Genomic DNA, 25,448 nt, shown 5'->3' with positions numbered 1-25,448 from the left:
CTGGCCGAGGGGGAAACCGCCTGGTTGAAACATGCCAGCTGCCCGATTGGCGATCGCAGCTGTGCACAGCTGGTGCTGACCTCCCTTCCCGCCCTCACCTCCCTCCCCCGCGCTCAACACCCCCTACCGACCCAAGTCAGACGTCCTGTCTTTTCAGCAGTGCCGTGAGGCCTTGCAGACTTTGGAGCCACTAAGCAGATGGTGCTGCTCTCCCCTATGTGGCAGCCTAACTTCAATGGGTCCACCAGGCAGTCAACACCAAAGAGAACCAGGCAACCGTATAAGCAGGTGTCTTATAAGCCAAGCCAGAGCTACAATGCCCAGGTGCCTGATCATGTTAGAGATCCAGTGAATGTTGGTAATTGCAAATAGGACGCATGCAATGAGCCAGATGCCCTCTCTACATGAAGCCAAGCCGGCCGGCAGAGAAGGCCTCTCGCTTGAACACTCTGCCCATGAGTATCAAGTGCTTATGCAAGATGGCCATCTCAGCAGTGAGGACCTTGTGAATTACTTTCTAGACCAGATCGAGCGGCACAATGATCTCGGGCTGAAGCTCAAAGCTATCCTGTCCGTATGCCCCCGTGACCTGGCCATCTCACAGGCGAAAGTGCTCGACGAGGAGCGCAGGCAGGGAAAGGTCAGGAGTGACCTGCATGGGATTCCAATTGTCGTCAAGGTGGGAGAGACCCTGGCGCAGCAGATCTTTCGGAGGGGCTCACTGACACCCTCAGGACTGCCTTGTCACAGCACCCTCGCTGGGCATGGTCTCTTCGGCAGGCTCAAGTGCCATTGCATCTCTCCAAGCCACTCGGAATGCAAGCCTAGTCGACAGACTTCTCGAGGCAGGAATGATAGTCTTGGGTAAAGGCAATCTTACCGAGTTCTGTGGCCTCAAGTCAGTCCAGTACCTCTCTCCAACCTGTTCATTTACACACTCTGACTGTTGCGCCCCCCCCAGATCTGACAACACTCCGATGGGATGGAGTGCATACGGAGGCCAGACATTGTCTCCGTACAGACGGGAAGACCTCCCTGAGAAAGACCAGCCTATATGCGGAGGCTCGTCTTGCGGACCCGCGGTCTCCATCACAGCAGGTTTTTCACCCCTGGGCATTGGCACCGAAACAGGCGGCTCAAATGTCTTCCCCGCCAGTCTCGGCGGGCTCTACGGCCTGACTTTGCCACATGGCTCCGTTCCGATAGACGGCGTGTGTAGGATTAGCGAGACGTTCGATCGCGTCGGACAAATGGCCCGAGACCCGCGTGACCTAGCCTCGGTAGCTAAGATCTTGGTCAAGTCGGATGAACACCTCACAGAGCGCCTTGAAGATGAAGATACGCCACCTGAGGGCCTTTGGAGGGGGCTTTCTATTGGCGTCTTGGACAGTGAATGGGGGACAGACCCGGGCTCCAAGTGGAAATGGGGCTCAGTGGAAGTGGTAAGCTCATGACAACCTGGGCCGTTGCCTGACATTTCAGCTCACTTACTGGCCACGGCCTCGTTTCTAGAAAGACAAATACGCCTCGGTTGTGCGGAATATGGAGGCTTTGGGTGCTCGAGTGGTGTTTCCCCTGGCAAATGCATCTGACCCTGAAAGACTGAAATATGAGGGCGAGACTCTCCACAGTGTTGCCTGTCAGTCTATCGCCACACGAGAATGCTTTTGTGCGGCTGGAGCGTGTGGCTAAACTTTTACCAGATCACGAATTCTCTGAAGTTCTTGAGGATTTCATCTCGACCAACTTCGAGTCTGACGCCAAGATCACCAACCTAGCTGACTGTAAGTAATGCAAACCGTTAGTCGCCATCCCTGGTGGAGCGTCTCGGTGCCAGACTACCTCATAAGGAGTACCTCAGCCCGGAGTCCTTGGTCCTCGCTCCACCTACAATGTTTCATCTTGCCACCCCTCACCCTTTCTGCAAAGCTTGATCGGCACTAGGAAGAGCTGACTCCATTTGTGAAAGTGATCGCCTGGAATGAGGAGCACGCTGCTCAAGCATTACCTGGACGTGAGTTTTTGCCCCTGTCAACTCGTACTTTCTGCTGACAAATTGCCCCCAGAGTTCAGCACGCAAACGGAGCTCATTAAATGCCGTGACGATGCCATGACCAAGGAAAAGCATGATGCAGCCGCGGCAGCCCTGCGCCGGCTCGCTCGAGAGGAGGGCATGGCACAGCTCATGCGCGACCAAGATCTTGACATCGTCCTGTCCTCCTCGGACGCAACGCTCATCTCATTTTCGGCTTGCGCAGGATGGCCTGTGGCTACAGTCCCGGTGGGCAACTTGACCAAGAACGGCCAGCCCTGGGGCTTTTTTGCCTTGGCGAGGGATGGGAGCGTTGACGTGCTTTTGCGATTCATGAAGGCATTTCACGGATCTTTTGCTCGCGTAAAAGGCCCGACGACGCCTTTTGAGTAGCCTGTTGTCAGAAATGACAGGTCTGGACTATCTATAGAAGAGGGAATTTGCAGCAAGGGCATTCTATATTCGCTTTCCATGGCCCATGAAATGTGTTGAGCTGCGTCGATGGAAGTCGCTCTACACTGCGTCCACGAGAGTGGCCATTTGTTAGACACTGTTTCTTAGAGCTCGATTATTCCTTTCGTATCAACTGTATAGTACGTGGAAGCCATCTTCTCACAAGCACATGCGAAATACGGGAGAAAACAAACACATGTGACAGCAGAAAATAGGTCGCCTCCTTGCTCGCGCTGCACTGAAGTGCTCCTCAGGATCGGAGTGGCGACTAGTGACAAGTCCCACTATTATTCTCGGAATTCTTTTCTCTCTGGGAATATAACTCATTGTTTCCACATTAGAATGACGGTAATAGGCATCCCCACGATGCAGTGTACAGCTCCAGCGAAGCTGATCCCGGTCCGGGCAACACTTTGGTGGACCATGCTGGGGTTGCTCTGATATTGCACGGCATTAGCCTCAATAATATTAGACGAATTATCTAGAAGTGTTTAACAGATTGCTTTGAGTCTTCTTAAAGGGTTCAAGTATCAAGAATAACCTGATTGATGTCGAATTCGAGGTCATCGTCGACAGTCTGACGCCCGTTCGTGCTACGCCCGCATGTGGTGGCAACGCGGTCAAACACTTCACCTTCCTCGATCAAAGACATTATTTCCTTCTGAATAGGGATATCACGAGAAGAAATTATCTCACAGCCTGCAATATTATTTGAAATTTGAAGAATCTGTACGTGGGCCAGTCGGCGATTTGGCAGCGGATAGCGAGGTACGGAGACGTTGCGTCGCGATGGGCACCACCCCGACTTCACCTGTCGAAGCTATGCTGCGAAGCGCTTTCCTCAAACGGATGAATGATTCATGTTTTGTAAAATGATCTGCTTCCTTTTGGTCACACCGCTGGTGCAAACCTGACATTTCCGATCGTCTAAAAGGCCAAGTCTAACATGGGACTCGCCAAGAGAACTTGGGCGAGACATTCCGTGACAGATGTGGAGATGGATCCAATGCTAAACGCTCATGCAAATCACGGCATACATGTAATTACGCTAAATTTACCCGGGAAAAGTCTGCAACTTTATCTGAACGGGTTGTTTCCCCTGGCACGATCGTGTTGAGTAGACTGCTTGTTGCCCTCGGCATGTTGGGACCTAGACGACGGCTCGCCCTGGGCAGCTCACCTTCGGGAGCTCCACGAGGGGTGGGAATCTCGGTGCAATGCTGTCGCCGTAGAAGATACTATGTTGATTGCGCTGGAAGAAGGCGGAATTGTGCATATTGGAATTCTGCTGGCACGGTCTGGACTGAACTGAACAAGGTTGGCGAGCCGATGAGTCCTTGTCAGGCAGTTCGCTTGGTGCTCAGCTGGCCCTGGCCTCGCTTCACTATCGTCCCCAAAACTGCCACGACCGTAGCACGACTCAGAAGGGCTTGCTTGATTTTCTTGTGGCCACAGTCATAGAGCGCAGTCATAATGACATGCTCACAGGTAAAGGTCTCTTGGTAATGATTCCAGGGCCAAGCAACAACTAGTAAGCATCTCTTGAGCATCAAATTTAACCACGATAGATCGATTCGAACAACCCGTCGTATCGACGATGTATTCAGTAGACAGAAAAACGAGGCCACACAAAAACCTCCGTGCGAAGCGACCCGAAGCGCCGATTGCCTGCCAAAGCGGAGGTCTCCCGGGATGGGCCGACAACGGAAACCCTAGTGAGATCACAGGAATGGCACTGTTCGGACAGGGCTGTCGGAGATCGAGGCTCGGTCGGGCAGATGGGGTAGAAAGTGAGCTTGCATGATCCGGCTTTTGTCAAGCCGATCTATTAAAATCAGCCCCGTGAACCTGGCACCTCCAGGGACCAGGGCTACATGACTATTAGCAACCACACCTGTCCCATTGCTGTTAGTTTTAGGTAACGAAGTCCCACCACGCAGATCCACCATCGTACTTGCATCGACCGATGGAGAGTTTACTTGGCGTGGTGGTGCTGCCCCCGGAAAAGCTGTTTGCCAGGCACTGCCAGGCTGCCAGGAGCCCGCTCAGCAGAAGGGAGAGAGGTTAAGCTCCGTCGTCGGGAGGAGCACAGATCGTCTTGAGGGTGCTGTGAATCCACCGTCCTTCACTTGTGGCCAGTGACATGAGCTGCCCATTTGTAGCCTCGGACATTATACATGCTGCCCGTCGATGGCACTCTGCACGGATATCTGGAATAGGCAGCTCGTGTGCTTGCGGACAAAAATGACGCAAACAGGCCACCCCCCACGAAGAGGAATGAGTCGGTTCATAGACTTGGCCTATAGCATAGGGAAGGTAAGCAACAAGCAAGTGGTTAGTGACTTGATGTCTATTGTGGAAAGTGGCTGACGCCCTTGTTCGTGGCCGATGCAGGTCAGACGTCTGGCCCATAACAGAACCACGTCTGTCCCCATGGCGAGATGCAGAGTTTATTTTAGCCGCAAGATTTGCAAGATAAGTTTTCACTGTATCCAGGCACTCGGAAAGCAGGAGTCGGCGATCAGTTACAATCGTTCAACCTTCCAGAAGCACCCCATGTCAGATTGTACTGTGGTACCCAGCGTATCAGAAGAGCTGGGACAGACACTTGTTGCTCGTCCTGATCTGCATTAGGAGGGACCAAAAGAAGCAAAATCGGGGAGTGTTCTGTCCCAGGCTGGTGGTGTTGAAGATCATGGAACCATGTGACGGTCCTGCATCGGCCAACTGACAAATGACACTAGAATAAGCCTGGATACGACCCTGATGAGTCGAAACTGTGGGAGCGAGAATAGACGTTGTAGATCTCTGCAAGGGTTGAATTAATGGTTGCTACCGATGTAATCCACGGACATCAGGAGCAGACTGATGCGAGGCATCATGAACACGAGGAGACCACTCGATGGCGGAGACCTCAGTGCTGACTCGTCTGATGCATTGTGCGATGGCATCAACGGAACCCGTCGGCTTGTGGTATCTGTATCCGGGTCTAGCATGAAAAAATTGGTCGCGGCAGCGCTTCTACCTGTCAGGGGGACAGGAAAAATTTGCTGGCGCGGTGGTTACCGACTTCGCTGTGTTGTTTCAGTCCAAGCGGAGGAAGAGGTAAAAATACAGGCGGAGCAACCAAACAGAAAAGGCAGAGAGAGAGAGCAATGGGGAGGTGAGGGGCGGGCTGTGTGGGACTGCTGCTGATGAAGGAACATGGAGTCAAGCTTGGTGATCCTGGTCTTAGTCTGTGATCCCACGCTGCCAAGAGTTGTCCTGGGGCGATGTGATCTTATCAGATCATCTCAGGCCAATGAGAGATGACTAGTGTTGTTCATGGCCGAGGTACAAAGGGTCCACTGGGAGTTCCTTGTGCGTTGTGGGTCTTGTGGTGAAAGATCTGACGAGCTCTCAGTCATAGCTTTGGGCGCTGGCCAATGGGATGGGCCCAGGCGTGCTCCAGGGGGCCCGCATTACACGGCGCCGACGAGGCCTTGCTGCGTCATTAACGCGAAACCCTGGCACTCCGCCGAGCGAACCGTGACTGCGAGCAGTGCTCCATTGGGACGGGCCGTCTGCCTGCAGGTGTCAGCAAAGGCGAAACGGTCGTTTTGGGAGATGGTGAAGCGGGCGTATGGAGAGGATCTTCACGTGGTCGTATTGCTGTGGTGGGCGGAGATCGGGTCGTTTCGTCGTCCTGCAGCCAAAAAGTTGCTGATGGATGGGGTGATCGAGGTGTCGTCGGCGGCGGGGCCCACAATTCCAGTGCTGATTGATCTTATCAGATCCAGAGATAATCACCGATGTCGCCCGAAACGGAGACGTTACTGTGGTGCAGCCCCACAGTTGGCGCACCGCCGTCTTTTGTCGCCACCAAAGCTGGCAATACGTGCCGAAGCAGCCCCAACCTCCCATGCCCTTTCCAGGCACTCAGTGGGCGGTAAAGTTTCGCTAGCGGCCTCTGGCTGGGTCCTCCCGGGTTGCAGAGTGGATGACGATGCGCACTCTCTGAATTTTTGCTCCGCTGATCCTACCTGAAGGGGTGTTGAGACCCTGGAAGGTCGGGCCATGGATGAACGGGTCGGTCCAAGACGTGAGGCTTGTCACTTTCACCACCTCCAGGGAGGGGGGGTCTAAGTGCCTGAGAGGGCTCGATGCGAGCACACCTAACATCCAAGCCGCGGTTTAGTGGTGCCATCATAGGTGATGTTGATGGTACGACAGCCTTCCCCTGTTTGCTTGCAGGACAAGTCGGCGAGAGCTGTATTGGTACTTAACCGCCCTCCTCCCTCACCTGGATCTTAGCGTGAGGTTCTTGATGCCTTGCAACGTTTTCCTCTTCCCCTATTGATACCCCCTTCTCGCGATACCCATTGCACGTCTACAGACAAGTACCTTATCTACTGTCTTTGTGTGATACTGTAGCATTCTCCAGCTGCACGCAAGACCGGGAAACACCGTCCCACGCTGAGCCAGGCCCATTGTTGCTACTCAGCATCTTCACACATTCAAAACCAAAGAAATGGCACCACACAGTGAATTTGACGGCCACGAGGCCAACGGCAATGGTGTTTCAAATGGCATCAACGGCCATGCCCAAGTGGCACCCCCGGCGGCAGCGCCACACAACGTACACCGGAACAGGTCTGCCCATCTTCAGGCGTCTGACCTGGAGTCGGTCCACGACCTGCTCTGCGTCGGTTTCGGCCCAGCAAGTCTTGCAATTGCTGTGGCCCTCCACGATTCCCTCGAAGCTGGAACTCTCAACCAGACTCCGAATGTGCTGTTCCTGGAGAAGCAGCCCAGATTCGCCTGGCACGCAGGCATGCTGCTCCCTGGAGCCAAGATGCAGATCTCTTTCCTGAAGGATATGGCCTCCCTGCGCGACCCCAGGTCTCAGTTCACCTTCCTCAACTATGTCCACAGCCAGGGCCGTCTGCTCGACTTCATCAACCTGGACACTTTCCTGCCCGCCAGAACGGAGTACGAGGACTATCTCCGGTGGTGTGCCAGCCACTTTGACGATGTGGTGCGATACAACAGCGAGGTTGTTTCTGTGTCGCCCGAGGAGGACTCGAACGGCGTCAAGATATTCACAGTTGTGGAGCGTAACGCCAAGACGGGCGCTCTGAGCTCGCACCGCGCTCGCAACGTCGTTGTTGCCGTTGGTGGACAGGCCACGATCCCGAAGCCCCTGCCGGCAAAGAGCCCAAGGGTGATCCACTCCTCCCAGTATGCGTACATGATGCCCAAGATTCTGTCCGACCGCAACGCACCAGTCCGAGTCGCCGTCATTGGCGGTGGGCAGAGTGCTGCTGAGATTTTCAACAACGTGTCGACTTTGTACCCCAACTCCAAGACGTACCTGATCCACAAGGCCGAGTTCATCAAGCCGAGTGACGACTCTCCATTGTGAGTGACCGCACGGCCAAACGAATGCGTGATTCGAAACTAACATGTGTCCACAGCGTGAACTGCATCTTCAACCCGGAATGGGTCGACAGACTGTACCCCAAGCCCGCCGAGTACAGACAGAGTCTCATCAAGGAATCCAAGGCCACCAACTACGGCGTAGTCCGACTGAATCTCATCGAGTCGCTGTTTGAGATGATGTACGACCAGAAGCGAGAGATCGGCCACGACGAGACCCAGTGGCCTCACCGCATCATGGGCGGCAGACAGCTCGCGGCAGTCGAGGAGCATGACGACAAGCTGCGCCTCAGCGTGTCTCAGGCAAGGCCTGGATGGGAGCTCGCGCTCGAGGCAGACGGCCTTGCCGAGGTTCAGGGAGGCCCGCTGGACTCTGCCTCGGAGATCCTTGACGTCGACCTCGTTGTGGCCGCAACCGGCTACCAGCGCAAGGCGCACATTGATATGCTGAAGGATGCCTGGAAGATGCTGCCATCGCTCCAGGATGGTGTGAGCAGCCTCAAGCCTCGATCTGACCAGTGGTCTGTGCAGACCGATGATGGTGAGAGGCGAGTGATGGAAGTCTCTCGCGACTACAGGGTCAAATTCGCCGATGGCGTGGTCTCTTCAGGATCTGGAGTCTATTTGCAAGGTTGCTGCGAAGGCACCCACGGTGTGAGTATTTTCAGCCCCATTGGTCTGCGGGCCGCCTGATGTGGTCTCGACACTAACGTTATTCACAGCTGAGTGACACTCTTTTGTCCATTCTGTCGGTGAGGTCTGGTGAGATCGTGAATGCGATCTTTGGGAAGTCTGCATAAAAATTGTCAGGGAAGCTGGCACGCTGGGGGAACGACACCCTCGTTGGATCTGAACATCAGGAGCGAAGGCTCAAGGCCACATTCTTGTTGATAATTGGAGCAGGAGCAGCTTAGACGAGAGGACGTGCGCAAAAAACACAGAAAGACACGGCTGTACATATCGAAGTCTTAGGAGTTCAGAGAAGGTTGACATTTCACGCTTTATTTCTAGAGAGCATAGCATGGGGAAAAAGGTGGACGAGCATTGAGAGGAGGGTGTCCTGCATTTCAGACAACATTGAGGTCAAAATCGAATTATGTTTATCACCTATTGACGACGAGATGCTATCTGTATAAGCTATTCGCAGCCTCTCCGTCGCGCTCAGACGCGCAAGACTGCCACTGTACAACTTGCCAACAATTTCCCGGCAAAGGTAGGTAGACAGAGCCCAACACAGGACAGAATAAGACGACACAACTACCGAGGTATCTGTCTGTGATGGACGGATCGGTGGGTGGGCATGGTAACGGAGCGAGTTCACAATAAGAGGTCCTTCGCCGCAAAGAACCAAGTTCGGCGTCAAGTGCTAGGGTGAGTGGTGTACTTGGTGGTCTGGTCGCAGCAGGCATTAGATCACAGGCAGGCAAGCAGGTGGCCAGAGGAGCCGGTACCCATGCACATCGCAAGATGTTCTGCAGCAATTTCCAATGCAACGGGGCGCAGAGTGCATCGCAGGCACACTTGCAGCCGATGACGGCCGCTAAGAAGGGTACTCCACGCCCTGAAAAGAAAGGCACCTCCCACCTGTGACGGTTCCTTTACAGCGTGTGTTCCTTCACATGGGTGAATCTGCTCCTCTCATCTGCGCAGGTGGGCACCTGTCTCCCTCTTACTTACCATTCTGGGCCGGGTCAGAAAATGATGACGCAATCGAAGTGGGCAGCATCTCTCACTCCTGACCTCAACATCGTGGATCCCAAGCGTATTACAGTACCTACATATGCACCTAGGCATGGTACTTAGAAGCCCAGACTCAAGACATCTCGTTTAAAACATCAAGCAGGGCCATACATCCCACGGTGATGACCATTGTCTTGATCCTCATAGGTCCCCCCACACCCCCCCGTCCATCCTTGACAACCTCGCCTAAAGTTGGAACCGTTGCCTCGCGACACTAAGACTCCATCGAGTACTTTTGCTTTTTTTTGCACAGAAAACGACGGTACAAGCCACCCAAAACAGCACGAGCACGAGACAAATCGAGAAACGGGCCCCGACAAGCGAATCACATCTCAACCATTTCAAATCAGACAGCCGTCTCGACCCCCTCCCCCAGGCACGCATGCGCCAGATCCCGCACTAGACTAGACGTTGTTGGACAAGCATCAGACGGATGGTCATCTCGAGGACCCTGCAGCGTCACCACTTGATGCAAACCTCCAGCCTCCCACGCCCGGTGCTACCTCCTGTATCCACACCTCCCTCAGTGTCACACGAGCCCAATCAGCCCCCCCTAGGACACAAGAACCCACCGAGCTGGTGGTGTCGACGTGACCCTGGCTACTGCAAGTGCCTCCCAGTCCACGGGCTCGATACAACGGTACATACAGCACCCACTCACAGACCCGGTTCGTGGTGTTGACTACCAAGTTATCCCGTGATACCTGATACCCAGGCATCAACCAGAAACAGTGGGACTTGCAAAGCCCTCAGTTTCGTCTCCGTTTGTGCCAGTCAGCCCACCCACCCCCAGCCTTGGATGTCGACGTTCCGTTTCCCTCAGACACCTCACCTACCTCGCCGTGATGTCGATGACGCTCCCAGCACACGCGATTTTGTTTAGGACACAGGTCTTCGCTCGGATATCAGTCGTGTCAGGCCTGCTTTGCTCCCTAACATCTCGACGATCATGGATACACAAGATCTTCATAACACCACAGAGATGATGGCTTCGCCTGCCCCATCACTGTCTATACTCAACCCCAATCCCAAGAGACTCCCTGGTCCTTCACTCCTACATGAACTTGTCAGTGACAGTTCAACTCCGGCGTACGCTCTCGACTACCGGGCACCAGACGGGACTCGCACCACATTCTCCTATTCGGAGCTTCACAATCAAGCCGAGAGACTTGCGAGGAGGATAGCCGGCGCCCTTTCGAAGCATCAGGGGCTGGGCCAATTTGTTGTCCCGCTGCTCCTACCACAGAGCCCTCTGTTGTACATATCACAGCTTGCTATTCTGAAGGCTGGTGGAGCTTTCTGCCCTCTGAACCTTGATGCGCCTCCTGAACGGGTCAGATTCATTCTCGGGGATGTCAACGCCAAGGTCATCGTTGCTTCTGCGGCTTTACGCCCCAAGATTGATAGTCTCGGGCTTGACGTGAGAGTGGTAGTGGTAGATGGCGACGAGGACGAAATTGATCAGAGTCATCTCAGCGATGTCTTTCGAAAAGCAACGCCGGATAACCTCGCTTATGTGATGTACACTTCTGGCTCCACAGGAACGCCCAAAGGAGTCGGCATCTCACATGTCGCCGCTACACAAGCCCTTCTTGCCCACGACCGCCACATTCCACCTTTCTCCAGATTTTTACAGTTCGCCGCTCCAACATTTGATGTCTCTGTCTTCGAGATCTTCTTCCCCCTCTTCCGAGGCGCCACTCTCGTATGCTGCAGCAGGGCGGACCTGTTGAACGACTTGCCCGCGGTTTTGAGAGACATGCAAGTGGACGCATGCGAACTCACACCAACAGTAGCGGGTAGTCTCCTGAGGAGCCGGAACAATGCTCCCGGGCTTCGTTTGCTCTTGACGATAGGGGAGATGCTGACGGTACCCGTCATTAGGGAATTTGGGAGAGACGAGAACAAGCCCGGCATTCTCTGGGCCATGTACGGCCCAACAGAAGCCACAATCCACTGCACCCTTCAACCGTTGTGCGAAGCATCCTCGTCTCCCCGCAACGTCGGCTTCCCTCTTGACACCGCATCTGCATTTATTCTCGAGCCTCTTTCCGATAGCACCTCTGGAGGTTTCAAGGTGGCGCCCTTTGGCGAGATGGGTGAGCTAGCCATTGGTGGCAACCAGAACGCGGTAGGCTACATCAATAGGGCAGAGCAAACGTCACAAGTCTTCATTGAGACTCCTTATGGCCGGCTCTACCGAACTGGCGATAAAGCCCGTATGCTCCAAAACGGTACGATCGAGTGTTTCGGTCGCATATCAGATGGCCAAGTCAAGCTCCGTGGGCAAAGAATCGAGCTTGGCGAAATTGAACAAGCTGTTCTACACACGCCGCAATGCCGTGGCGCGGTAGCATCAGTCATCGGGGGCATCATCGTTGTCTTCTGTGAGCAAGATAGTCCAGACGACACTTTTACAGAGAATGTGTTGCAAACATGTCGGAGATGGCTGCCCGCATTCATGGTACCAGGAGATGTTGTCCTACACGAGGCTTTCCCGCGTTTGCCTTCCGGAAAAGTAGATCGGAAGCAGTTGAAGGCGGACTACGAGAAGAAAGCAAGCGGCGCTGTTGCGTCAATGAACGAATACAGGGATAGTACAGAACGTGAGATAGCTCAACTCACTCATGAGGCGGTCGGCATCCGTTTACAATCGTCTTCCGTCCTGTCTGCTGCAGGTGTGGACTCCCTCGCGGCAATCAGGCTGGCGTCTTGTCTCCGTCAAGCCGGCTTTTCTGTTACTGCTATTGATGTTCTGAACTCCAACACTCTTTCGGACCTGCGGTCTCGCATGCAACAAAAAAGGGGTCGGGTTGACAGCGCTGTTGGAATTGACGACCAATTACCAGGCTCGAAGCCTCCTACAATATCCGCGATGGAGTCTTTGAAGGGAATTCCGGAGTTTGCAGAAAGCCTTGACGCTATCGATGCCGTTTTGCCCTGTACTCCCACCCAGACTTCGATGTTGGCGGAAACTTTGCGTGACAGTGAGGCCTACTGCAACTGGATTGAGCTTCAAATCCTGGGCAATCATGCTGTCGAGACGATTGTGTCATGGTTCCGACAGCTTGCTGAGTACAACGAAATCCTGCGTACAGGATTTATCTCTTCAAGCGGCATATTTAGACAAGTCGTCTGGAAAGAGCTTCACCCCAGCCAGATCTGCGCCGTCGAGAATCTGGACAGGAGCTTTCGACTTGACGAAGCTGGTCTGTCCAAGCCATTTTCAATACAGATTCAGAGCAATCAGCCGCGCAAGACCAGCGTCTTGCTCCAGATCCATCACGCTCTATACGATGGCTGGTCAATGGACATACTCCTAGCCGACCTAAATGTTCTCGAGCAGGGTGGTCAGCTCAGTGATCGACCTTCCTTTCGCCTAGTTTCGGACTACTATCAGTCTGCGGAATTTGCGCGCGATGCCAACTCTGCACGTGCTTACTGGGCGGAACACCTCTTGGGTTACCAACCGACCCCGATGCCTCAGCTTCTGGCAAAGGAATCGAAGAGCGGCCAGATTCTCTCCGCTGAGCGTATCTTGGGAACAAAGGCTCCCGCCGTCCAGACTGTTTCAAAACAGCTAGACGTGAGTGTACAAGTCCTATTCCAGACATGCGTATTCTGGCTCTGGGCACGCATCTTGGGTACTGAAGACGTCGTGATCGGCAATGTCACGTCGGGTCGAACCATCCCCATCCAGGGCATTGAGGACGTGATGGGCCCATGTCTCACGACCATCCCTCTAAGGTCAAGGTTGGAGCAAGTGCGGACTATTAGAGAGCTCATCGAAAGCATTCACACGTCAAACCGAGAAAGTCTTGCCCATTGCACGCTGCCACTCGCCGAGATCAAAAAGTCTGCTGGCATCATTCCAGGACAGCCTCTCTATGATGCGCTATATGTTTACCAGGAATCACTTCACAGTCGGGCAACCTGCCGGCAAACCGACAATGTCAAACAAATTGCTCACCAGGACCAATTGGAGACGAATTTACTCATCGAAATTGAGCCTGTCGACGATGTTTTCCGACTTCGTGCGACCTATCACACTGATGCCCTGGATCACGACTACATAGAGCTAGTCCTTCAACAGTTTGATTGCATCCTTGGTTATATCATCAGTAATCTCGATCGTGAGACTTCATCGATTTTTGGATGCTTCACAGACAACCTGCTTTCTCAGCACAATCAAGATATCACATCTTACAAGGGCTCTGCCGACCTGGCAATATTATTTGAGAACATGGCGGCTAAAGTACCTAAGCAACCCGCACTCTGTTTCGCGGAGTCCATTGAAAATGGTGGCGCCGAACTGAGTTACATCTCATATGAGGAGTTGAACATCAAGTCAAACAAGATCGCTCGACATATTCAGTCCTTAGGCGCAGCTGAGGGAACCGCCGTGACAATCATAATGGAGAAGTCGATCATGTTGTATGCGGGTATCCTGGGCATTCTAAAAGCAGGCTGTGCATACTTGCCTCTCCTTCCAAGCACGCCGCTGCCGAGGATTCTGGGAATCTTAGAACAGGCAGATGTACGGCTTTGCCTGTGCGATGAGAATGTTCGAGGTGATCTTTCTACTCTTTCCGCATGCAACTCTATCAATCTTCTGGAGACAAATCTCGACGCTTACGATGGGAGTGACCTTCAAACCCCCCAGAACCCGTGGAGAATTGCCAATATTATTTACACTTCGGGTAGCACAGGTGTGCCGAAGGGTGTCTCAGTCACTCAGCTCAACATCACGAGCAATTTGGACGTTCTCTCCCGGATATACCCCGTCAAAAGCAACTCTCGCATGCTCCAGGCTTGCTCTCAAGCATTTGATGTATCGGTTTTTGAAATATTCTTTGCCCTGACCCGTGGCATGTGCCTCTGCGCTGCAACTAATGATGTTCTCTTCGGCGATCTCGAGCGAACAATCAGAGCAATGGATGTCACGCACCTTAGCATGACACCGACTGTCGCGTCTCTCGTCAATCCTACCAAAATTCCCAAAGTTGAGTTCCTTGTCACTTCAGGCGAGCCCATGACAAGCGAGGTCGCAAGAAAGTGGATGGGCAAGCTTTATCAAGGCTACGGTCCCTCAGAGACAACCAATATCTGCTCAGTGAAGAAGATGTCCCCAGAGGATAGAATACGACACCTCGGTCATACTCTCGAGAACACATCCGCTTTCGTTCTCGCTCACGACGGCCTAGACCTCCTTCCAATAGGTTGCGTGGGCGAGTTCTGCTTCGGTGGCGACCAAGTCGTGGCTGGATACCTGAATATGCTTGATATTACACGAGACAAGTTTATTGACCACCCGAGGTGTGGCCGTATCTATCGATCCGGCGACATTGGTCGCATGCTGCCTGACGGGTCGCTGCTTATTGTTGGACGGATCGATGACCAAATCAAGCTCCGTGGCCAACGTATTGAGCTTGGCGAAGTCAGTGCTGCCGTCGCTTCGTTGACCGAGGTCTCAAACTGCACGGCCATGCTGGTAAATAAAGAACAGCAACTGGCTTGTTTTTATGTACCACACACAGCAGTAAGGGGCAAATTCAACTTTATCCCAGCTGAGGAAGGACTAGTGAAGATGAATAAGTCCATTTACCGCACCTTGCAATCCCGACTCCCAGGCTACATGATTCCATCCTGCCTGATTCCTATTACGACCGTCCCGATGACTTCTTCTGGAAAGATCGATAAAGCCAGACTAAGGAGTCTTTTCGAAAATCTGAGCGTCAAAGAGCTAGAATCTTTTAGTGTGGCGGCCGACTGTGGAGACATTGATGGTGACTGGTCTGAAGACGAGCGCAAGGTCGCCGCGGTAGTTGCCAAATGTCTGGATGCACATCCTCAGGATGTGGGAAGATGGACACCGCTGACAAGCTTGGGACTGGATTCCATCTCAGCAATTTCAGTCTCGAAAGAATTGCATAGTACCTTTTCGCAGAGGGTTCCGATCTCGGCTATCTTGCAGAACCCTTCCACAGCGAAGCTTGCTGGGCTGCTTGCTGGAAGTACAGTGGAAACCGTCCAAGATGGGAATCGTCTGGAAATCTTCTCGAAAGACTTCTTGGAGATGATCAGAACGTCTTTCAGCTCAAAAAATGTCGAGGTCGAGTTGATCTTGCCATGCACGCCTCTGCAAGAGGCGATGCTGTCAGCTTCGACCCGCGATGCGTCATACCTCAACAAGATGCTATTCCGTCTCAATATTGACCCCACGGCAATGCGAAAGCATTGGGATGCGATGTTTCGAAGACATGCAATCCTCAGAACAGCCTTTTTCAGCACCGATGACCGAGATCATGCCATTGCGCAGTGTGTCCTTGAAGACTGGGCACCTAAGTGGCTTACCTTTGACACGGACGCGGACTTGCTGGGTGAAACAATAAGCAGACATGCAGCAACTTTGCCTGATGCCCTCAACTCTGGAATACCGCCAGTCTCTATAGCCATCATCCGGCAAGACTCACTTACGTATCTATCTTTTGTCTGCCACCACGCCATGTATGATGGCGTTGCAATATCACGGCTACTCCATGAGGTTGAGCAGGTTGCATGCGGCGCCGAGCTCCCGCAGCCTCCATCTTACAAGCCTTTCTTGCAGGAGGTATTGGCTCTGCCGAAATCCACCGACGAGTTCTGGAAGACACACTTGAATGGACTAGACCCAAAGCCATTGCCGCGATCATCGGAGACAGACAAAGGTCGTGGCCTCCTGACAAAAGCCTTGGATTTGCCTCTTCCCTCAATTGAAAAACGCTTGAGGATGCTCAACGTGTCTCTCTTATCCCTACTTCAGGCGACCTGGAGCAACCTGTTGGGAGTCATCCGCGGTTCTGACGATATTTGTTTCGGCAATGTCCTCAACGGCCGCACTGGCACGCTTGAAAGGGTAGACGAGCTCATCGCACCCTGTTTCAATACTATTCCAGCACGTGTTGGACTGAATGATATGAAGCGGAACATTGAGCTTGTCAAATTCTTTCAAAAACTGAACCCTGAGCTGCTACAGTATCAGTTCACGCCTTTGCGGCGCATCCAGGCTTTGTGCTCCAACGGTTCAACGCTATTCGATACGCTTTTGTTACTGCAGCAGCCTCCGAAAAGTTTGGACGAGAATATATGGACTCTGGAAAAGGATGATGGGGACATGGATTTCCCGTTAGTTTGTGAGGTGACTCCAATCCATGAAAATGGGATATTGGAATTCAAAATACATTTTGACCGGTGAGTCTGGGTCATATGGGGCTTGTGCAAGACTACTGCTGACAATTCCCAGTTCTTATGTTTCTGATTCATTTGCGTTGTTTGCATATGATACCCTTACACACATTCTCTTAAACTTGCTGGACTTTCCCTCGTCTCATATAATATCCAGGCAGTCGCTGCCTTTGCCAATCCGAGAAAGGCTGGACAGGCTGGGTCTCATTCAGCTATCAAAAGCCAGTGACAAGGATAAACTGTCAAATACGGCTGTACATCAAGATTGGTCTGACCTCGAGAGGACCGTTCGTGCTGTACTCTCGGATATCTCCAAGTTCAAGGAGGACAGCATTAGCCGGCACATGACAATATTTCAAATGGGACTCGACAGCATCAATGCCGTTCAGGTGGCAGCCATGTTGCGCAAGGCTGGCTACCCTGGAGCCACGGCTACGGATGTGCTCGAGAACCCGACCTGTTCGGGCCTGGCGATAAAACTATCCGCACAGCAGCCCACTAGTGATACCTCCGCCGAGTATGACCTGGGTAGCTTTGAGAAGGCGGCGAAGGACTTGCTAACTGACAGTTTCTCAAATTGGGAATCTGTTCAAGCTATCTTCCCATGCACGCCACTTCAGATGGCGATGCTCACTCAATTCACCAACTCGAACGGCAATGACTACTTCAACTTCATAAGTCTTCGTTTTGAGGAACATGTCAACGCCTCTCAGATCACCAGTGGCTGGAGGAAGCTTGTTGAATCTCACCCAATTTTACGATCCGGCTTCATCCCGATAGACCACAAAGATGTATCATTCGCTATGTTACAGTACGCTCTGGAGGAAGATAAATTGCCTCTAAATATCGAGGCTGATGTCAAATTCAATGTCCAAGACTGGCGTTTGGCAGCTTCGACGGGAGCCCTCAAGAATCTGCGCGAGCCTCCGTGGAAGGTTGCTCTTGTGCCTGACAGCAAAGGTGTCGAAATGCACCTCGCCATTCATCACGCTATTTATGACGCCTTCTCACTTCAGAAAATTCTGGAAAATTTGGAGAAAGCGATCCGTGAAGAGCCCTTCAACGTAAGCCCAGGGCTGGCTTCTGTCGTTCAAGACATAATGACACAAACGCGGAGCAGCAAAGAGGACGCTGCGGAGTTCTGGACAAAGCAAGCATCAGATGCCGTTGTCAATAAGTTTCCTGTCATGACACCGCTCAGAGTGGACAACCGAAATATCTCAGTGAGACAGAGAACATGCACTCTGTCCTTGAGCACCTTGACAGACGTCATCAGGAACGAGGGCTTCACAATCCAGGCAGTAGCGCAAGCTGCATGGTCGAGGATTCTATCCTCGTATATTGGAGAGCCGTCTGTGGTTTTTGGCACAATTCTTTCGGGTCGGAATTCTGATGCTACGCAAGATGTCGTGTTCCCATGCATTACGACTCTACCCGTCATAGCTCAATATTCGCCCTCGAATCGCAAACTCCTGCAGGCCATGATGGAGTACAACATTGGGCTCCAGCGACACCAGCGAACACCGCTGACGGAGATTCAGAAGCACCTTGGTCTTCCAAACACGAGACTGTTCGATACTCTACTGGTATATCAGAAGTTCGATGGGGACGGGCAACACTCAAGGCCGTGGTCTATAATTGATGAGAAGGCTGCCGTTGACTACCCAGTGTCTATCGAGGTAGGGCCTGACTGTGACTCTCTGCAGCTTCGTGTCACTTTCTTCGATGATGTCTTGCCAGAGCAACAGGCAGAAATCTTGCTGCAGCAATTCGATGCCGTCTTCTCCGATTTAGCGCAACATCCCGATGGCAACGATGAGGACGTACTGCAGAATCATCCAGAACTGTCCGCTGTCATACCTGCTGAACAGCCTGAATTGGTATCAGATGTGACCCTCCTGCACGGTCTCGTGGAATCCTGTGCTGCGAAGCTTCCCGAAAAGATCGCGCTGGAGTTCATTTCGAGCTTCGAGGGCAGCCGGCCAGTGTCTCAACGATGGACCTACAAAGAGCTGGACCAGAACGGCAACAGAGTGGCGAATATGCTGGCATCCCATGTTCAGACCGGCGATATCGTCGCCATTTGCTTTGATAAAAGTCCAGAAGCACACTTTGCGATGCTTGGCATTCTCAAAGCCGGTTGTGCACTGCTTGCTCTGGATCCAGGAGCACCGTCGTCTCGGAAGGAGTTTATCATGAAAGACTCCAGAGCATCAGTACTTTTGACAGATAAGACAAGGAGCATGAACCTTGATTTCAAAGTCGAGGTTCCAATTGTCATGGTTGATGAGGGCAGCCTGGTGCCAGCCGATGCTTCGAGACCTAAGCTCAACCGTCCGTTGGTCCCGGCTGATAGGAGCTATTGTCTCTACACTTCTGGTACGACGGGGACCCCCAAAGGTTGCGAGATCACGCACGAAAACGCAGTGCAGGCGATGCTTGCTTTTCAGAAGTTGTTCGAAGGGCATTGGGATGACAGCTCCAAATGGCTTCAATTCGCATCCTATCACTTCGATGTCTCCGTCCTTGAGCAATACTGGACATGGTCCGTTGGCATCACTTTGGTTGCTGCTCCTCGAGATGTGATCCTTGAAGATCTCGCAGGCATCATCTCACGCCTCGAGATCACACACATTGACCTCACACCCAGCCTAGCTCGCTTGTTGCATCCTGATGATGTTCCCAGTCTTTGCAGAGGAGTGTTCATCACCGGCGGAGAGCAGTTGAAGCAAGAGATTCTCGATGTTTGGGGGCCGAAGCGTGTCATCCACAATTTCTACGGGCCGACAGAGGCTACCATTGGAGTGACCACGTACCCCTGTGTGCCAATAAATGGGCGTTCATCGAATATCGGAAGGCAGTTTGCCAATGTGGGCTCGTACATTCTTCGACCAAACACGGAAACACCTGTCCTCCGGGGTGGTGTGGGTGAGCTTTGTGTCTCTGGCAAGCTAGTCGGTAAAGGCTATCTCAACAGAGTTGAGCTCACCGCTGAGCGCTTCCCAACCCTAAAGACATTCAAGGATCGTGTGTATCGGACTGGAGATTTGGTTCGAGTGCTACACGATGGCTGCTTTGATTTCCTCGGTCGAGCTGATGATCAAGTCAAGCTTCGGGGCCAGCGTCTTGAAATTGGTGAGATCAACCACTGCATCAAGTCCGCTGTGCCCGATGTCACCGATGTGGTGACCCTGGTCATTCGTAACGAGAAGCAGCAAAAGGATCTACTCGTGTCGTTCGTCGTCACAGCACGAATGCAGGCTCGCAGGCTTAAAGATCTGCGAATCATTGATGGGGATGAAGCAACAAGCCTCAGCCAGAGTGTTAAGCGGGCGTGCCGAGACAAGCTCCCAGGTTACATGGTCCCGACATATGTCTTGATTTTGCCCTTTATTCCACTGTCGCCGAACAACAAGGCAGAGGTCAAGGAGCTCAGAACACTGTTCAACAACCTCTCTCCTGAACAACTCGTGGCGCCGTCTTCTGTCGCGAATGGTGATCTAGGAGAGGTTGGAAAGAAGATTTGCGGAGCACTCAGCAGCGTATATGACCTACAAGAGAAGCTTATCTCGCCATCCGCAAATACCTTCGAGCTCGGCGTGGACTCCATTTCTGTCATGAAATTGGTGAGAGCGCTGAAGCTTGAGGGCCTCAGTCGGGCCCACGCCGCTGTGATCCTGAAAAACCCCATCGTTGCGGATTTAGCGTATGCGCTTCAGTCACTGCAGCGATCGAGTGAGGCCTCGATCGGTGTTCTGGAGGCATCGCAGGCGATCGAGGCCTGTCAGCATAGACATAGAGGGTTCGTATGCAGAGAACTCGGCCTCAGTCCGGAAGACTTGGAGTATGTGGCGCCTTGTTCGCCGCTCCAGCATGGCATGATCTCCCGTTCACTAACCGATGAAAATGAGGGGTCATATTTCAACACCTTCCGTTACGAGCTGGCGGACGACCTTGAGTTGAAAAGGCTCCGCTCTGCCTGGAAATACCTTGTGCAGAGGCATGCGGTTCTGCGTACTAGATTCGTCTCGACCACAGACGGGTACGTACAAGTCGCCACCAAGGCACAGACGATCCCTTGGGAGGACCTCTCACTGAGATTAGACGATGACATCGAGACTGTGCTGGCTGAACGGCGTCAATTATGGATTCGCAGTAACAATCGAAACATCGACAAGCCTCTGGAGCTGATGACAGTCAGTAGCGCTGAAAAGCGATTGCTTGCTGTGCACATCTTTCACGGGATCTACGATGCCAATAGCTACGATTTGATGATTGATGAGGTGGTGAGGCTTTACGAAAGAAAAGAGGACAGAAATCCTGATGCACCGAGTTTCTTCGATGCGCTCCTTCACGGACCATTGAAGAATCACTCCTTCTGCAGAGAATTCTGGTCAGAGCACCTGCAAGGTGTGAATTCGCAGTCGCTATCTCAGATATCGCCAACACCCAGTGATTACAATCTCTGTGTCTCGCGCTCGATCGACTTCCATTTTCTGGACGATGTGCGAAAGTCACTGGGCGTCACGCAACAAGCCATTATTCAGGCTCTGTGGAGCTCAGTTTTAGACCAATATTGCTCCTCTGGAGTTACATTCGGTATCATTGTTTCAGGCCGTTCAATAGAGCCGGAGAACATTGATAGGACAATCGGGCCGCTTTTCAACACAGTTCCGTATCATCACCGCTTTGCTCAGGGGCAGACATGGGCTTCTGCGATCCGAAATTGCCATGACTTCAACACGGCAATACTTCCATTCCAGCATGTGCCTCTGAGGGATGTGCAAAAATGGTGCTCAGGAGGAAAGCCAATCTTTGACACTCTTTTCTCATTTCAACGAGCGTCTGCCGCTGAAGGCACAAGCGCGGATTTGTGGACCGAGATCGAGTCAAACATCAACCCGGACTACCCTCTTGCTTTTGAGGCTACTCTATTCCCGGATGGCGCACTGAAAGTATTAATCGTCACACAAAAGGGTGTATCTGATGAGAAAACACTGGAAAAGATGCTCGATGACTTCGAAGCCAACGCAAAGGCTGTAGTCAAAGACCTGGAGAGCCTGGTACTCCCTGACCTTGTGAACGGCTTCGTCGACAAGACACAAGATGTGCCCGATTATTCAGATGCGGCAAACCCACCTACTCAATCCAAGACATTCGCAGAATCTCCCTCTTCTTTTGAATGGTCGCATCAGGCCTTGACCATTCGCAAAGAACTTGCAGCCTTGGCCGAACTAGACGAGTCTTCCATCACGCAGAGCACGACACTTCTGGAGCTTGGACTTGACAGCATTGACACCATCAAGTTGTCAGCGCGACTCAGGCGAACTGGTATTACATTGAGTAACAGCGAACTGATCAAAGGCCAGAATATCGCGAACTTCGTGGACATTCTGCAGACCAATGAGAGCAGGAGGGACGGGATCCATGACAGCGGATATTCCTCGGATGTCGAGGACTCATCGTCATCCCTCAAAACGTATCTCACGAAGCATGGCCGAGACCTCAGTGATGTTGAGACTGTCCTGCCACCGACAGCTCTGCAAGATTCCATGGTGTCAGAGATGGTGCAGTCAGGTTTCCAGCGGTATTTCAACCATGATGTCCTCGAGCTAGCACCTGATGTGGAAGTCCAGCGACTCAAGCATGCTTGGGTGACCGTCATCAAGCACTCGCCGATTCTGAGAACTGTTTTCACTGAAGTTGAAGGCATAGAATTTGATTTCGCATACGCGCAGTTGGTCTTGAAAAACTACTCGCCCGCACTTAGGGAAATCGAGATCCAGTCTCCGGACGACCTGTTGTCTGTGATGGAACAGACGCGTAAGATGGCCCAGGAGGGATACGCACAGTCGAATCTCTTACAGATCACATTCGTCACGACGAGTCAATCAACGTACATGATTCTGTCAATTGCGCATGCACTTTACGATGGCTGGTCACTTGGTCTGTTGCATAGAGACATCGAATCGGCCTACCTCGGAACCTACAAGCCTCGCGAGCCGTACATCGAGTGCTTGCATGGAACAATTAGGTCCCTCAAACAAGATGGCAAGGATTTCTGGTCAGACTATGTTTCAGAAGCAGTACCTGTGCTGTTTCCACCTCGGGGGCAGAAAGATCCTGGAGCCGGTGTCAACAGAGCAGAAGCCTCGCCTCCTATCCCAGCCTCTGCCCTCAAGGAATTTTGCAAGCGTCATGCGGTCAGCCAACAAGTTGTTGCACAAGCATGCTGGGCCACTATTCTAGCCACGCATTGCAAGACTTTGGACGTGGCTTTCGGTGTCGTTCTGTCCGGCAGAGATACTGAGGCTTCCGAGGCGATGCTGTTCCCTACAATGAACACTGTGCCGGTTCGAGCGGTTTTGTATGGGTCGGTGTCGTCTTTCTTGCATTACATGCAGGACAATATGGCTGGTGTCAGCCAGTTCCAGAACTACCCGCTGCGGAAGATACAGGCTTTAGTCCAGGATCGCCAGACGAGTCTCTTCAATACCCTCTTTATCATGCAGAAGAGCGGCGTCGAGACCACTGGAGAAAGCCGAGCTGAAGCCCGGAAGCCGCTGATGAAATCAATTGACAGTTCGTCTGCCGTTGACTATCCAGTGTGTGTAGAGATGGAGATCTCTGGAGAGAACATTATTTGGCGCACAGCGTGTGACAATGGCTATCTATCCCCGGACGACACGCATCATCTTCTAGAGGAGCTGAAAAATGTCCTTAAATTCTTGATCAACTCGCCTGAGAAAGACGTTCTGCAGTTTAGCGATGACGGCGTGTCTGTTTGTGGCTTGCCTGCATTTCAACCACAAGGAAGGACAAACTTGGAGCAGACGCAAGAGTTGAAGGAGCCGAGAATTGTTGGCAAAGATGATGTGTGGTCAGACGCAGAGGGGACAATCAGGCAGGTCCTCGCTGGTATGTCTGGCCTTGAGGAAGCGTCAATTCGGAAGAGCTATAATCTCTATCACCTCGGCCTCGACTCTATCAGCGCGATTAAAGTAAGCTCAGCACTTCGTCGGCAAGGGCTGAACGTCAGTGTACGGGACATGATACAGGCCACATCGATCAGTGAAATGGCCACGAAGATTTCTAAGAGCCCGGATGCCACGTCTTTGGAAAGTTCTTTTCAAAGTCAAAACGACACTCAGATTTTGAACAAAATATCCGGAGGTGTCAGTCCAAATGATCTGCTCCAATCAGCAAGCATCGACCTGAGGGAGGTGCAGGAGGTATCACAAGCCACTGCGATGCAGACGCACATGCTTAGCGTGTGGCAGAACACTCAAGGGACTGTCTTCTTTCCCGAATTCCAGTACAGACTGTCTGGCATAGCTGACCGAGATGCCATCGAGGCTGCGTGGAAGGATCTCGTTGGACAAATACCGGTGCTGAGAACAATTTTCCTTGCCACTAGCCACAACAGCACACCGTTTCTCCAGGTGGTTCTGTCAGAAAAGTCGGAAACGAAAAATCCATTCGTGTCACTTCGACTGCAGCCAAACGGGGTCAGAAACTGGGTGTTGCGTCTCAAGATTCATCATGCTTTGTACGATGGAGTCAGCTTGCCGATGATCATGGAGCGTTTCAAGGACCTACTCAGCCAGGGAGCGGCGACAGGTAAGCGGGAGAACGGACTGGCCTCGTGGGGAGGATTGGTCTTCTCGTCGATGAACGAACAAACACGAACAAGCCAGAAATCCTTCTGGACGCAGTACCTTGATGGAGCCAAAGCCGTACCACTACGCCTAGCAAATTCCAACAGTACGTCGATGGGCAAACGCGTTAGCTTCCTCATGCAAACAGCCGTCAGCAATACGAGCAGGCTCAAAGCTCTGTGCTTGCAACACGGCATCAGCATCCAGTCCGCATTCCTCGCCGCATACGCGAGGGTCCTCTCAAAACTCTCAGGACGCAACGACGTCGTGTTTGGTGTCTACATCGCCAACAGGAGCATCGAGCAAACCTCAACATACCCTACACTCTGCCTTATACCTCTGCGTGTCAGAGTCCCAGAAGCTTTCGACATTGTTGAAGTCGCAAGCGTCATCCAGCGGGACATCTTCGATATATCAAAACCGGAGAACGTGACCGTTGGGCTGTGGGAGATCAAGGACTGGACTGGTGTCCTAGTTGAGACTTTTGTGAACTTCTTGAGCTTGCCTGAAGACGACTCTTCCACGGGCAAGGACGACGGCGTGGTCGAGCTTGAGGCCATCCGTTTCGACGACGCCACAACGGCCGTAGAAGACGAGAGCACTGCTGTTGACCCAAGACAGGTGTCATGGCTGGAGAAAAATACTGTTAGCGATGCTTATCCAGTGAGTCAAGATCTACCTTACCTCTAACTTATAGTGATCGTCGCAGCTGACAATGACGTGCCAGGACGCTGTTGATATTGAAGTTTCAATGCAAGATAATGGTGCAATGGATATAGGAGTGTTCGGTAGCTTCGGGAAACTGGGTGAACACGGCGCAGAGGACTTGGAAGGAATGCTTGTGGATGTGTTGAGCATTTAGGTAGATGTCTTCATGTTTTCCTTTGAATTTCAATTCTCAAGTTATCTTGTCTCATTTTAAG

At 52.4% G+C, this 25,448-nt stretch overlaps 3 protein-coding genes across 3 annotated transcripts; all 3 read left to right on the top strand.

The window, feature by feature from the left end:
- Nucleotides 1-382: 382 nt before the first annotated feature.
- Nucleotides 383-2,425, top strand: J7T55_014033 (uncharacterized protein; the record flags this gene model as incomplete). Its single annotated transcript, XM_053140965.1, has 7 exons — nt 383-679; nt 735-898; nt 962-1,442; nt 1,513-1,639; nt 1,704-1,784; nt 1,970-2,014; nt 2,067-2,425. The coding sequence occupies 7 exons, from the start codon at nt 383-385 to the stop codon at nt 2,423-2,425; spliced, it is 1,554 nt and encodes a 517-aa protein (XP_052996368.1).
- A 4,570-nt stretch (nt 2,426-6,995) lies between these two features.
- On the top strand, nt 6,996-8,703 carry J7T55_014032 (uncharacterized protein; the record flags this gene model as incomplete). The annotated part of the gene is made up of 3 exons (XM_053140963.1): nt 6,996-7,885; nt 7,942-8,557; nt 8,626-8,703. The coding sequence occupies 3 exons, from the start codon at nt 6,996-6,998 to the stop codon at nt 8,701-8,703; spliced, it is 1,584 nt and encodes a 527-aa protein (XP_052996367.1).
- Nucleotides 8,704-10,592: 1,889 nt separating this feature from the next.
- Nucleotides 10,593-25,387, top strand: J7T55_014031 (uncharacterized protein; the record flags this gene model as incomplete). The annotated part of the gene is made up of 4 exons (XM_053140962.1): nt 10,593-12,249; nt 12,322-16,873; nt 16,926-25,188; nt 25,253-25,387. The coding sequence occupies 4 exons, from the start codon at nt 10,593-10,595 to the stop codon at nt 25,385-25,387; spliced, it is 14,607 nt and encodes a 4,868-aa protein (XP_052996366.1).
- Between the last annotated feature and the right edge of the window lie 61 nt (nt 25,388-25,448).

This window comes from Diaporthe amygdali, assembly GCF_026229845.1.
Source record: "Diaporthe amygdali strain CAA958 chromosome Unknown NODE_7_length_1459731_cov_64_868725, whole genome shotgun sequence".
In the NCBI taxonomy this organism is placed as follows: domain Eukaryota; kingdom Fungi; phylum Ascomycota; class Sordariomycetes; order Diaporthales; family Diaporthaceae; genus Diaporthe; species Diaporthe amygdali.
This window is presented reverse-complemented; position numbering and strand designations above follow the sequence as displayed.